Source organism: Musa acuminata, chromosome BXJ2-10 (assembly GCF_036884655.1).
Source record: "Musa acuminata AAA Group cultivar baxijiao chromosome BXJ2-10, Cavendish_Baxijiao_AAA, whole genome shotgun sequence".
In the NCBI taxonomy this organism is placed as follows: Eukaryota; Viridiplantae; Streptophyta; class Magnoliopsida; order Zingiberales; family Musaceae; genus Musa; species Musa acuminata.
This window is the reverse complement of record NC_088347.1, coordinates 29,601,611-29,616,275: the sequence shown is the minus strand read 5'-3', so window position 1 is coordinate 29,616,275 and position 14,665 is coordinate 29,601,611. Positions and strand designations below refer to the sequence as shown.

General features: G+C 45.4%; 2 protein-coding genes across 2 annotated transcripts; both read left to right on the top strand.

Annotated features, from left to right (window-relative positions):
* The first annotated feature begins 1,729 nt into the window (after positions 1 to 1,729).
* LOC135625763 (cytochrome P450 81Q32-like) lies at positions 1,730 to 8,222 on the top strand. Its single transcript, XM_065130855.1, has 3 exons — positions 1,730 to 2,137; positions 2,401 to 2,802; positions 8,052 to 8,222. The coding sequence occupies exons 1-3, from the start codon at positions 1,730 to 1,732 to the stop codon at positions 8,220 to 8,222; spliced, it is 981 nt and encodes a 326-aa protein (XP_064986927.1).
* A 3,528-nt stretch (positions 8,223 to 11,750) lies between these two features.
* On the top strand, positions 11,751 to 14,160 carry LOC135625016 (cytochrome P450 81Q32-like). The gene is made up of 2 exons (XM_065129205.1): positions 11,751 to 12,830; positions 13,416 to 14,160. The coding sequence occupies exons 1-2, from the start codon at positions 11,874 to 11,876 to the stop codon at positions 14,037 to 14,039; spliced, it is 1,581 nt and encodes a 526-aa protein (XP_064985277.1). The 5' UTR covers positions 11,751 to 11,873; the 3' UTR covers positions 14,040 to 14,160.
* The last annotated feature ends 505 nt before the right edge of the window (positions 14,161 to 14,665 follow it).

The following is a 14,665-nucleotide window of genomic DNA, read 5'->3' as shown; positions in this document are numbered from 1 at the left end:
TACAAAAGAACGACTTCAGATAATTGTGTGTACATCAAATGGTTTGGTGAGGATTTTATTATTCTCTTACTTTATGTTGATGACATGCTTATTCTTGGGAAAGATATGTCTAAAATTGACAGGTTGAAGAAGGAACAGAGTGAGTCTTTTGCAATGAAGGACATGGGGCCAGCAAAGCAAATACTAGGCATGCAGATTTCTCGTGACAGGAAAAACAAGAAGATTTAGTTGTCACAGAAGAAATACATCGAGAAGGTATTGGAAAGATTCAGTATGAGCAATGCAAAACCAGTTGGTTCTCCTCTTGCAGGTCACTTCAAGTTGTGCTCAGAACAGAGTTCGTCAAGTGATGAGGAGAAGGAGAAAATGCAAAAGGTTCCTTATGCTTCAGCAGTTGGAAGTTTAATGTATGCAATAGTATGTACGAGGCCAGACATCGCATATGCAGTGGGTGTTACTAGCAGATTTCTTGTAAATCCAGGCAAAGAGCACTGGGCAGTAGTGAAGTGAATTTTTAGATATCTCAGAGGGAGCTCTAAGGTTTGTTTAAGCTTTGGAGGTGGACCACCTATGTTGACAGGTTACACAGATGCAGATATGGCAAGGGATATAGATACGAGGAAGTCCACTTCAGGTTATGTACTTACTTTTGCAGGGGGAGCTGTGTCATGGCAATCCAGGTTACAAAGGTGTATTGCTCTCTCCACCACAGAAGCAGAATATATTGCTGCTACAGAGGTATGCAAAGAAATGTTATGGATGAAAGAATTCTTACAAGAATTGGGGCTGAAACAGGAAAATTATGTAGTGCATTGTGACAGCCAGAGTGCCATCCATTTGTGTAAGAACCCAATGTTTCATTCCAAGTCAAAGCATATAGATGTCAGATACCACTGGATTCGAAATGTATTTGAAGAGAAGCAGTTGCAGCTTCAGAAAATTAATACAGATGACAACGGAGCAGACATGTTGACGAAGACCTTACCAAAAGAAAGACAAGAGATATGCCGACAGTTGGTCGGCATGGCTTCACATTGAGGAGTCATGTGACAGCCTCCCTTATGGGCTGAAGGGGGAGGTTGTTGGGCTGAAGGGGGGTGTGAGGGCTGCGTTTTAGAAGCAGAAAAGAGGTAGAAAAAGGCAGCAACGTGGGCATCAACGTTGACATCCTCGTAGCAACAAAGAGAGAAGAACAAGGCAGAAAAACAAGAGAAAGAAAGGAAAGAAGACAGGACAACGCAGAGAGACTGTTCTCAATCATCTAGCAGTGTTCTCATCTCAGGTTAGATCAAATCTACAGTAGACTCTTGCTGTGATTACTTGGGAAGGTTTTAGATATTGTGGGCAGTGACGTAATCCTTATATCCCAGTTATTCTCTTGTGGTTGTTGCTAGGGTTTTGGGCAAGAGATTGAGATTTGTATATTCATTATTCTGGATTATCTCTAGTTTGCCCCGTGGTTTTTACCCTTCACATTGAAGGGGTTTTCCACGTATATCTTGGTGTTTTGTTTGATTGTGTTTCAATTTTATTTCGTTGCGTATTATGGTCTTCTAGTATTTGTTTATATACAAAGGTTATTCCTCTTTATATCCTCATCATCCACCTCTTATTCTCGGTCGTCCTTCGCTCGTCCTCCGACTCACGGACCCGCGTGATCCGGTCGCTCGCTAAGGCCCTATTCCTCGAGCCCGGAGATTCTGAGCCGGGCGGTCCGCGGCGGGTGGAGATGAAGTCGAGGTTCTTCAATCTGGCGTACGACGTGCTGATGGGGATGGTGGCCACGGCCCTCGAGGAGTCCGCTGGGGAGAGGCAGCGTTTCCGGGAGATAGTGGAGGAGACGTCTGTGGTGAGCGGGGCGGCAAACGTGGCGGACTTCTTTCCGGCGCTGCGGAGGCTGGGGTGGCACGGGCCGGAGAGGAAGCTCGCGAGGCTCCAACAGAGCAGAGACGCACTAATCGGAGAACTGATTGAGCGTCATCGCGTCCGCCGGCGTTGGAGTGGCAGCAACGGAGAGGCAGCGGCGGCGATAGGGAACGGAGATAAGGGGAGGGCAACGGTGATCGACGTTATGTTGTCTTTGGAGGAGAGCGATCCGGGAACTTACACCGACGTCACCATTAAGGGCCTCATTGCGGTACGTGTCGTTTCTTCGCTATTCGTAATCTTGCGGTTACGTCCATCTCCCCGCTTCGATTCACGACTAAAGTGCATTGATGGCCGGCGAGAGGTATTAGAAGAGGGATTACATCCCTCACCACAATTCTGTTGTGATGTCGAGCTGCTTTATACTTTTAGTAAAAATAATTAAGTTCTAAGAATTAGTAAATAATCATTTATTTTGTATCCACTAATTCTTAAATAGTAAATAATACACACACACACTACTGTCATGTGTAGGAATTACTGGCAGCAGGAACAGACACGTCGGCCGTCACCATGGAATGGGCCATGTGCCTCCTGCTCAACGACCCTGAAGTCCTGCATGCGGCGACGGCCGAGCTCGATGCCAAGATCGGCCAAGGGCGCATGGCGGAAGAAGAAGACATCCCCAATCTCCCCTACCTCAACTGCATCATCAATGAGACCCTCCGACTGTACCCCGCTGTGCCGCTCCTGATGCCCCATGAATCTTCCCGGGATTGCACCGTCGGTGGCTATGATGTGCCTCGCGGCACAATGCTTTTGGCGAACGCGTGGGCCATCCACAGGGACCCTAACACATGGGACGAACCCGAGGAGTTCAAGCTGGAGAGGTTCCAGTGCGAGGGATGTTGGGCTGATGGCCCATATTCAGCCCATGTGGGCTTTATCAGCCTACAACTCACACCCCCTCTTAACCTAACCCTAATTAAGATTAGGGGGGTGTGGTGGCTGCGTTTTAGAGGCAGATTAAAGCTATAAAAAGGCAGCAACGAGGCAGATCTTTGGAGCCACGAGATTCCAAAGAGAAGAAGGAGAACAAGGCAGAAAAGGAAGAGAAAGAAAGGGAAGAAGACAAGGACAACGCAGAGAGACTGTTCACAATCATCTAGTAGTGTTCTCATCTCAGGTTAGATCAAATCTACAGTAGGCTCTTGCTGTGATTACTTGGGAGGTTTTAGATATTGTGGGCAGTAACGTGATCCTTGTATCCCAGTTATTCTCTTGTGGTTGTTGCTTGGGTTTTGGGCAAGAGATTGAGATTTGTATATTCATTATTCTCATAGTGGATTATCTCTAGTTTGCCCCGTGGTTTTTACCCTTCACATTGAAGGGGTTTTCCACGTATATCTTGGTGTTCTGTTTGATTGTGTTTCCATTTTATTCCGCTGCGTATTTTGGTCTTCTAGTATTTGTTCCTATACAAAGGTTATTCCTGTTTATATCCCCATCAACTGGTATCAGAGCGGGGTTTTGGTGATTTAATTTTTGTATTTGAACATGGAGGCCAGTAATATTTCTCGCATGATTAGTTTAAATGGAAATAATTGGATGATATGGAAACCAAGAATGGAAGATCTCTTGTATTGCAAAGATTTGTATGGACCTTTGCAAGGGGATAGTGCAAAACCTACAACTATGATAGATGATGAGTGGAAGAGGTTAGATCGAAAAACAATTGGATTTATTAGACAGTGGCTTGATGATAGTGTATTTCACCATGTTTCTACTGAAATTTCTGCATATTCTCTTTGGAAAAAATTGGAAAGTCTCTATGAAAGAAAAATAGCTGGCAACAAAGCTTTTTTGATCAGAAAACTTGTGAACCTAAAATATAGAGAGGGTGCTTCTATTGCTGAGCATTTGAATGAAATGCAGAGTATTACTAACCAGTTATCCTCTATGAGAATGTCTCTTGATGATGAGTTGCAGGCATTGTTACTTCTCAGTTCATTACCAGAAAGTTGGGAGACACTGGTGGTTTCCCTTAGTAATTCTGCGCCAGATGGTATTGTCACTATGAGTCAAGTAGCAAGCAGTTTGTTGAATGAGGAGTTGAGAAGAAAGAGTTCGGCAACATCTCAGAATGATTCACAGGCACTTATCTCAGAGAACAGAGGAAGGTCAAAGTCTAGAAGCAGTTCACGTATGGGTAGGAGCAAGTCAAGATCAAGAAAAGATATTGTTTGCTATAACTGTGGTGAGAAAGGACATTACAAGAACCAATGTAAGCAACCTAAGAAGAACAAGAAAAAGGGAAAAGAAGTGGAGTCTACAGAGTCAAAGGATAATACTACAGCTACAGTGCAGGGTGGTGATTATTTGATTTTGTCTCCTTCTGATGATATTTTTTCTTGTGTGTGTCAGGATCTTGAGTGGGTGATTGACACAAGTGCTTCTTATCATGCTACACCACGGAGGGAGTTTTTTGCTACATACAGGTCTGGAAACTTTGGTGTTGTCAAGATGGGCAATTGTGGCACAGCAGACATCATTGGCATGGGTGATATCCATTTAAAGACCAACCTTGGCTGTAAGTTGGTACTTAAGGATGTGAGGCATGTGATTGACTTGAGGCTAAATTTAATTTCAGTTGGAAGACTAGATGATGAAGAGTATGAAAGCAGATTTCACAGAGGGCAATGGAAGCTCAGTAAGGGTTCTCTTGTTATAGCTAATGGAAAGAAATGTCATACTTTGTACAGGTTGCAGGCTAAAGCTTATGGTGAGCAGTTAAATGCTACAGAGAAAGACTTCAGTATGGAGTTGTGGCATAGGCGATTGGGACACATGAGCGAGAAGGGGCTGCAAGCTCTTTCCAAGAGAGAGGTATTACCAGATCTCAGAGGTATACATCTGAACCCTTGTATTGATTGTTTGGCTGGTAAACAACATAGAGTTTCATTTGCTAGTGCTGCTTTGTCTAGAAAAATGCATGCCTTGGACCGTGTTTATACAGATGCATGTGGTCCTTTGAGGACAAAAACTCCTGGTGGATCTGTTGATGTTCTTGGTATAAGTGGTGCACTTTATTTTGTCACTTTTATAGATGATTTTTCCAGGAAAGTTTGGGCTTATGCTTTGAAGACCAAAGATCAGGTTATTAATGTCTTCAAAGAGTTTCATGCCAGGGTTGAAAGGGAGACAGAAAGGAAATTGAAATGCATAAGATCAGATAATGGTGGTGAGTATATGGGATTGTTTAATGACTATTGCAGGTCGCATGGGATCCAACATGAGATGACAGTTCCTGGTACACCTCAGCATAATGCAATTGCAGAGAGGATGAATCGCACCATCATGGAAAAGATCAGATGTATGCTTTCACAGGCCAAGCTACCCAAAAGGTTTTGGGATGAGGCTTTGAGGACTGCAGTTGATGTGATCAACTTATCACCATGTACAACCCTAGATGGTGATGTTGCAGAGCATGTATGGTCAGGGAAAGATGTTTCCTACAGGCATTTGAGAGTGTTTGGTTGTCGTGCATTTGCACATGTTCTAGATAATGAGAGGTCCAAGCTAGATGGTAAGTCTAAAGAATGTATTTTTCTTGGTTACTCACATGATCAGTTTGGTTACAGGCTTTGGGATCCAGAAAAGCAGAAGGTGTTCAGGAGTAGAGATGTGGTCTTCTTTGAGGATCAAACCTTTGAGGATTTGAAGAAGAAGGCACCAGCCAAGACTTCTGTAGAAGGATTAGCAGATTGTGACCCAGTTATTCCTCCAGTATATCAGGGTGATGGGGGAGATGTGCAGGAAAATAGTGTAGAGCCTGATATTGATTTACCTGCAGGACATGTTGAGCAAGAAGAAGTAGGAGAGCAAGTTCCCGCAGAACCTCAATTGAGAAGATCTTCTAGACAACGTCAACCTTCCAGAAGATACTCTACAGATGAGTATGTGATGCTTACTGATGCAGGTGAACCAGAGAGTTACCAGGAAGCAGTTGAGAGTGAGCAAAAAGAGAAGTGGTTAGTTGCTATGCAGGAAGAGATTGATGCTCTTCAGAAGAACCACACTTATGATTTGGTGCTGCTACCAAATGGAATGAAGGCCTTGAAGAACAAGTGGGTTTTTAGGTTGAAGACTCAAGAATATTGTTCTCAACCAAAGTACAAAGCTAGATTGGTTGTGAAAGGCTTTGGTCAAAAGAAAGGTATTGACTTTGAAGAGATATTTTCTCCTGTTGTTAAAATGTCTTCTATTCGTGTTGCTCTTGGTATTGCTGCTAGCCAGGACTTGGAGGTTGAGCAGTTAGATGTGAAGACAGCTTTCCTTCATGGTGATTTGGAGGAGAAAATTTATATGGAGCAACCAGAAGGCTTCAAAGTCAAAGGTAAAGATAATTTTGTCTGCAAGTTGAAGAAGAGCTTGTATGGGCTAAAGCAAGCTCCAAGACAGTGGTACAGAAAGTTTGATTCATTTATGACAGAAAATGGATACAAAAGAACGGCTTCAGATCATTGTGTGTACATCAAATGGTTTGGTGAGAATTTTATTATTCTCTTACTTTATGTTGATGACATGCTTATTCTTGGAAAAGATATGTCTAAAATTGACAGGTTGAAGAAGGAACTGAGTGAGTCTTTTGCAATGAAGGACATGGGGCCAGCAAAGCAAATACTAGGCATACAGATTTCTCGTGACAGGAAAAACAAGAAGATTTGGTTGTCACAGGAGAAATACATCGAGAAGGTATTGGAAAGATTTAGTATGAGCAATGCTAAGCCAGTTGGTTCTCCTCTTGCAGGTCACTTCAAGTTGTGCTCAGAACAGAGTCCGTCAAGTGATGAGGAGAAGGAGAAAATGCAAAAGGTTCCTTATGCTTCAGCAGTTGGAAGTTTAATGTATGCAATGGTATGTACGAGGCCGGACATCGCATATGCAGTGGGTGTTACTAGCAGATTTCTTGCAAATCCAGGCAAAGAGCACTGGGCAGCAGTGAAGTGGATTTTTAGATATCTCAGAGGGAGCTCTAAGGTTTGTTTAAGCTTTGGAGGTGGACCACCTGCGTTAACAGGTTACACAGATGCAGATATGGCAAGAGATATAGATACGAGGAAGTCTACTTCAGGTTATGTACTTACTTTTGCAGGGGGAGCTGTGTCATGGCAATCCAGGTTATAAAGGTGTATTGCTCTCTCCACCACAGAAGCAGAATATATTGCTGCTACAGAGGTATGCAAAGAAATGTTATGGATGAAAGAATTCTTACAAGAATTGGGGCTGAAACAGGAAAATTATGTAGTGCATTGTGATAGCCAGAGTGCCATCCATTTGTGTAAGAACTCAATGTTTCATTCCAAGTCAAAGCATATAGATGTCAGATACCACTGGATTCGAAATGTATTTGAAGAGAAGCAGTTGCAGCTTCAGAAAATTCATACAGATGACAACGGAGCAGACATGTTGACGAAGACCTTAACAAAAGAAAGATAGGAGATATGCCGACAGTTGGTCGGTATGGCTTCACATTGAGGAGTCATGGGACAGCCTCCCTTATGGGCTGAAGGGGGAGGTTGTTGGGCTGATGGCCCATATTCAGCCCATGTGGGCTTTATCAGCCCACAGCTCACACCCCCTCTTAACCTAACCCTAATTAAGATTAGGGGGGTGTGGTGGCTACGTTTTAGAGGCAGATTAAAGCTATAAAAAGGCAGCAACGAGGCAGATCTTTGGAGACACGAGATTCCAAAGAGAAGAAGGAGAACAAGGCAGAAAAGGAAGAGAAAGAAAGGGAAGAAGACAAGGATAACGCAGAGAGACTGTTCACAATCATCTAGCAGTGTTCTCATCTCAGGTTAGATCAAATCTACAGTAGGCTCTTGCTGTGATTACTTGGGAGGTTTTAGATATTGTGGACAGTAACGTGATCCTTGTATCCCAGTTATTCTCTTGTGGTTGTTGCTTGGGTTTTGGGCAAGAGATTGAGATTTGTATATTCATTATTCTCATAGTGGATTATCTCTAGTTTGCCCCGTGATTTTTACCCTTCACATTGAAGGGGTTTTCCACGTATATCTTGGTGTTCTGTTTGATTGTGTTTCCATTTTATTCCGCTGCGTATTTTGATCTTCTAGTATTTGTTCCTATACAAAGGTTATTCATGTTTATATCCCATCAAGGGAGGGAAGGAGGTGGCAGGGCTTAGGATGCTTCCGTTCGAGTCCGGGGGGCGCAAGTGCCCCGGAGAAGGCCTGGCCATGCGACTGATCGGGCTGGCACTCGCGACCTTGATCCACTGTTTCGAGTGGGAGAAGCTTCCGGGGGAGGAGGTGGACATGACTGAAGGGTAGCGGTTATCCCTGCCCAAGGAAAAGCCATTGGAAGTCGTGTGTACGCCGCGCCACACCATGCTTGATGCCCTTTCGCAGCTCTGAGAGTTGGAAACAGTATGGCAAATACGTACGTTCCTCCCGTCAAAAAGCTGCTATTGGGTTCGTTGTCTGATACGTGTGCTTTTGTCGTTATGGACGCTTTTGTTCTTGTTGGTTGGCCTCTTACCTGTGTTTGTAGCCTAATTAATAATTTACACGCTGAGATAGGCATGACCATCTCTTGTGTTATCATACTCCATATAAATCTAAAAACGAGGTTGGCGCATTGTGTCATCCTATTCGACTGTCCTGTTACATCCTTTGCCACCAATCCCTCAAAAAACGTCCGACTCTATTCCCTTCGATGGCTAATTACATATTACTTACCCTCTATATTAGGATATCATAATTTTTATACTTCAAATTTTTATATAATAAAATTTATTAAGATTCTCAAAATTATAAAAATAAAATTAATTTATTTTAGTTTTTCTAGCATTGTTAGCTGTATCGATGGAAGACCCAGCACGTAACATCACATGTTGGATTGGTGCAAAATCGATACACAACAAGGTAATTTCAATGGCGATAGAATGATTGCTTCTATAGCGATGGTCGCCCCATCAATGCCATTGCTGTTGTAATCACTGTGACGTCGAAACTTGTCGATGAGGGACTTGGACACTCCTTTGTCTATGATAACCCTGACGTGCTCTACATCACTAGCTCCGCTCCAACACCTCCTCCTCTCACATCTACCACTCTAATGAGGGCACCAGCATGTTTCGATTTATCTCCGATAAATTCGTGAGTGCCAACACCGCCATCTCTCTCTCTTTTGCTTCGTTCATCCTTCAAAATGAGATGGCCTGCTCCACTGTCACCTCCCTCGAGAGCTCCTCCTCCTTCACCTTTGTCCCTGTATAACCCCGATACTCCGGTTCACTTTATCGCATCATCGGATCCAACTGCCACCAACTCTATTAAGGATTCCATTCTAGCCCCATAGAGAACCAATGCATTTCCGATGTCTTCTCTGGTCCACTTGACTGCCTCCCGTTCGCGTCATCCTCCTTCGACCACCTCTGTTGCAGCCTACCCGATGCCTCTCAATCCATCAGGCCACCCATCATAGTCTCACTATGCTTACCCTCATCTGTTGCTTTACCAAGTACCTCTCTAAAATCGCCACCAAGATCAGCCGTATAGCCACACGTCGTGAGACTTCTAAGAAACTAGATGACGGCAAAGTTCCTAACCTCATTGCCTACCTCAACTCGACTGCCGATCCCCGTAGCAGCTCCACCACCGTCAACAGTAGTCGCAACGATCATGAAAGCTTTGACTACATCGGGGATGAATCAGATTCGATGGATGCCACAAATGGCAACCTCCATTGGGCATAGGGCAAGGCTGGAGAGGACAGAACGCATGTCGTTGTATTAGAGGAGCATGGTTTGGTTTTCATCGACATTTACGATGACTTCAATGGCCTCGACGCCACCGATTACCTCATCAATCTCTATCTCGCTATCCAATGGGATCTCAAGGGGTTGCTCTGAGACCACCCGCAAAACACCAGCGAGCCTTCCATTGACACCTCACAGGAGCTCAACGATGGTTGTTGCAAAGAAGGAAAGTAGAGCACCAAAATTAAGAGAAGCAAATACAACATGGACTGCAATAAAGAGGGTTCGAAAACAAACAGGCGGTCGAAGGAACAATTGACACAGTTGAGCACCAACAATGCGATGGACCACAGGACAGTACCGAAGGCGATCTCAAGGGCTCTTAGGAAAATAGAGGAGGCTTCTTTGCATACGTCCAACGAGATGGTATATGCGAATCCCGAGCTGGCACTGATGGGATCATGTGTTCTTGTGATGCTGATGAGGGGCGAGGCAATGTATGTAATGAACGTCGGTGATAGTCATATCGTTTTGGCCAGGAGAGCGGAGTCGGATCTATGGAACTTGGTCGGGGCATGCAACCCAAGAGCTAAAAGCCATTAGAAACGAGACTCTATGTTACCTTGATGATTATTTGTACCCCATTTTAAACTATAAGATCAGTCTGAGAGTTGACAAGGTGAAGCTGCTGCAAGTGCAATGGCCGGTCGCCGTCCGGGTGGTCCAGCCTTTGGTGGCCGTGGTGGAAACGGCACCCGGAGACGGTGACTTACCATATCAGTTACCGTCGTGCACGATTTAGCCTCATCCAGAGGCGCGTATGTGGCGGGATTCTCCCTTCATTTTCGACTTCACAGCTTCGTCAATGTCTTGAACGTCATTCCAATGGGAGTCGTAAGTCTTTGCCTCTTCACAATCCATCTCCGTCTAAAACAAGTTTATTGTTCTCGACGAAGCGGCATCAGAAGACTATGAGCACCACTGTGTCTTTTCCTGGTTCGATTTTATTTTTTTCTCATTTAAGTTTTATTGCTGCTTCATATATATATATATATATATATATATATATATATATATATATATATATATATATATATATATATATATATATATATATAAAGGTAATAATGGTGATATGACGCGTCACGACGTCAGCCACGCCCGGACGACACTCTGTCCGAAGAAGACAATAATACCGACGCGATGTGCGCTGACGTCACCCGCTCTCAGACAACGATTTCATCGTTGTCTGACCCAACACTTTTGGCCGAGACAGAGGAGAATGACGACCGAGGCACGCCCATGCCCTGCGGTACGATCCTACTCTTACGGGCAGACACATCAGGTAACACTAAACTTCCCTATAAATACCCTCAAGTTATATACGAATGGGGGGGGGGGGGCGGGGGGGAGAGAGAAAAAGAAATATCACTTCTCGTCAGTAACTTGATCGTCGGAGGGGTTGGGTCGAACTTTCAACCCGACTTGTGTGCAGGTGCAAGGACGGGGTTGCTTCTTCCTGGCGCTGCGGAAAAGCTTCCCACCCGACGCAACGTCCCGACCAGACCATCGTAATCGGCCACCTTGGCGGTGTCGAGGAACGTCGTACAAGATCTCCGTCCATTCGAACCCAAACTAAGTCGTGTTAGTCCCGAGGACACGACGTAAAGTTATTTGCACTAACAGGTGTGGTCTTTTTTAAATATAAAAAAAAGTAATTTCATTCCCGTGTCAATTGATGTTTTCTTATCAGCAATAAAATTCCTGCTTATTTCAGTGGCGTTTAGTTATCGACTCTGAGATTGCGAGTAATTTCTGTAGCTTTTCTCATCACCACACGTTGATCGTTACCAATACAAGAAGCACTGCATCGAATGGTTAGAGGCCGTTTCTCCAAATATATTCAAACTGATTTTTTACAAGAAAATGTTCAATTTTTTTTTTCATTTTTGTCGACGAATATTCAAGCACGGCAGACGGTGACTGCATCAGGGTGAAATTAATTTTTTTAAATGATACATTTATGGTGATATCCGATTTTTTAGATAATAGATATGTTCCAAGTGGGACGAAATCAGACATGCTTCTGTTGCCCTTGGCGGTGAACATACGGTGATCTTTGAGGATATAACCTAACCCCATCCTTGAGGATATAAGGCAGGGCTGCTTCATCACTTTGGTTTCAGCCCATCCCTGCAAAACCGCTCATCCTTGGACAAGTATGGCCGACGACGCCTCCTCTCTCACTTTCCTCTCTTCTCTTCTTTTCCCTCTCCTCGTCCTGTTGCTCGCATCCCTGTCACGGCGATGGCTGAAGAGTGCTCGCAAGAATCCCCCGCCGAGCCCCCCATCGTTCCCCTTCATCGGCCACCTCCACCTCATCGCCAAGCCCCCGCTCCACCGCGCCCTCGCTGCCATCGCTGCCGCCCGCGGCCCGGTCGTACTCCTCCGCCTCGGATCCCGCCCCGTCCTCCTCGTCTCCTCCGCTCCCGCCGCGGAAGAGTGCTTCACCGCCCACGACCTTGCCTTCGCCAACCGCCCCCGCCTACTCGCCGCTCAGATCCTAGGCTACGGCTGCACAACCATCGCCTGGTCCCCCTACGGTCCCCACTGGCGCAACCTCCGCCGCATATCCGCCGTCCACCTCTTATCCACGGGCGCCCTCCGCTCGTCCTCCGACTCACGGACTGGCGCGGTCCGGTCGCTCGCGAAGTCCCTCTTCCTTGAGGGCGGCGATTCGGGGCCGGCCGGCCCGCGGCGGGTGGAGATGAAGTCGAGGTTCTTCAATCTCGCGTACGACGTGATGATGGGGGTGGTGGCCACGGCCATCGAGGGGGAGTCCGCGGACGAGAGGCAGCGATTCCGGGAGGTGGTGGAGGAGACGTTTGCGGTGAGCGGGGCGGTAAACGTGGCGGACTTCTTTCCGGCGCTGCGGAGGCTGGGCTGGCGTGGGCATGAGAGGAAGCTCGCGAGTCTCCAGCATAGGAGGGACGCGTTAATCGGGGAACTGATCGAGCGTCATCGCGTCCGCCGCCGTCAGAGTTGCCGCAACCGAGAGGCGGCGGCGGCGGCGGGGAAAGGAGACGAGGGGAGGACAACGGTGATCGACGTTATGTTGTCCTTGCAGGAAAGCGAGCCGGAAACGTACACCGACGTCACAATTAAGGGCCTTATCGTGGTACGTGTTCTTTCTTATTTCTTCCTCGTTAACCGGCTATGTCACCTCCGGTCTCGGAGCCGAATTACCGGCTATGTTCATCTCCCACCGAGCAGCGGAATTATCGCTGTCGCCATTTCGAGGGATTAGTTATCTTTAACATTGATCTTTATAATTTCAAAAATTATTCATTGTTCTAATAAAATTTATTTTTTTATTTTTTTTATTTTATAAAAATATCTTTTTAAATTTATATAAAAGTATTGATATTTTATTTTATAAATATAAAATTCTTAATATTATCACGTAAAAATTTATATGTAAAGATAATTAATTACGGAAGGATAATGTATAATTAGCTTCACTTTAATAAAAATATTAGTCATGGCTTAAGTCGGCATATGAAGCAACAATCTTATTAGTTAATTTTCTACCGTGCCCACTAAATATTGACTGCCACAAAAAAAAAGAAAAAAAAAAAGAGTATATGACCCTCAACCTCCAATGATAACATACTAACAAATGATAGAATTTGATCCTATTGGAGGGTTGTGATAGAGGCAGACACGAGGAGAAGGAAATAATGCACACTCTTTTCATGTTTAGTCACTATTGGCAGCTGGAACAGACACGTCGGCCGTCACCATGGAATGGGCCATGTGCCTCCTGCTCAACCACCCTGAAGTCCTGCACGCGGTGGGGGCCGAGCTCGATGCCAAGATCGGCCAAGGGCGCATGGCGGAAGAAGAAGACATCCCCGATCTCCCATACCTCAACTGCATCATCAATGAGACCCTCCGGCTGTACCCCGCCGGGCCGCTCCTGGTGCCCCATGAGTCTTCCCAGGACTGCACCGTCGGTGGCTACGACGTGCCTCGCGGCACGATGCTGTTGGTGAACGCGTGGGCCATCCACAGGGACCCTAACACCTGGGACGAGCCCCAAGAGTTCAAGCCGGAGAGGTTCCAGTGCGAGTTAGGGAAGGAGGAGGCAGGGCTTAGGATGCTTCCGTTCGGGTCCGGGCGGCGCAAGTGCCCCGGGGAAGGCCTCGCCATGCGGGTGATTGGGCTGGCACTCGCGACCTTGATCCACTGTTTCGAGTGGGAGAAGCTTCCGGGGGAGGAGGTGGACATGACTGAAGGGCGGGGGCTCACCATGCCCAAAGCAAAGCCACTGGAAGCCATGTGCACGCCACGCCACACCATGCTTGATGCCCTTTCACAGCTCTGAGAGATTGGGATACTGGCAATGTAATAATAGGTCGGGTATGATCTTTACATAAAAGTGTCGTATGCAGACGATTAGTCATATCTCAAGCAGACTAATTAATCCTAGTGTAGTTCAAAGCCTACTTCTATTGTGTTGTAACCATACTGCTCGCTACATTACCTTCCTCGTATTACCTCCTTTTGAAGCCTAATTAGCATGCTGAGATATCGACATCTTACCTCGCTACATTACCTTCATCCTCTTCTTTTTCTTTTTCTTTTTCTTTTTTTCCTTTTCCTTTTCTCCAAATTAGTCATGGCAACTTCTTTTGTTCCTTTATTGTCACCCCCATCTCCATCCTAGTTTACGATTCTACACTCCCATCAAAAGAAGTCATTATTATGATCTTTATCATATGCTTTTAGATACTGTCTTATAATTCTAAGTATTTTCCTATATGTCTACATATGTAGTTCCTTATAATCCTAAGAATTTTTTCTTATGTCATATATTGTACTTTACGTGTACAATACCCTCAATCGATAAGAGCTACATGGTTTTGTACACTACTGATACACGACGACAAGAAAAAGAGAGAGGGCAACGCAGTATTTACTCGAAATGGAAGACATTGGATCAGTGATCAA

What these genes read in the sequence shown, in the direction of transcription:
- LOC135625763 (XM_065130855.1), top strand. Translation starts at nt 1,730, where the DNA reads ATGAAGTCGAGGTTCTTCAATCTGGCGTACGACGTGCTGATGGGGATG. An exon ending in CCATTAAGGGCCTCATTGCG is followed by an intron (nt 2,138 to 2,400) that starts GTACGTGTCGTT and finishes TGTCATGTGTAG; the next exon opens with GAATTACTGGCAGCAGGAAC. An exon ending in ATGGCCCATATTCAGCCCAT is followed by an intron (nt 2,803 to 8,051) that starts GTGGGCTTTATC and finishes TATCCCATCAAG; the next exon opens with GGAGGGAAGGAGGTGGCAGG.
- LOC135625016 (XM_065129205.1), top strand. Translation starts at nt 11,874, where the DNA reads ATGGCCGACGACGCCTCCTCTCTCACTTTCCTCTCTTCTCTTCTTTTC. An exon ending in CAATTAAGGGCCTTATCGTG is followed by an intron (nt 12,831 to 13,415) that starts GTACGTGTTCTT and finishes TTTCATGTTTAG; the next exon opens with TCACTATTGGCAGCTGGAAC.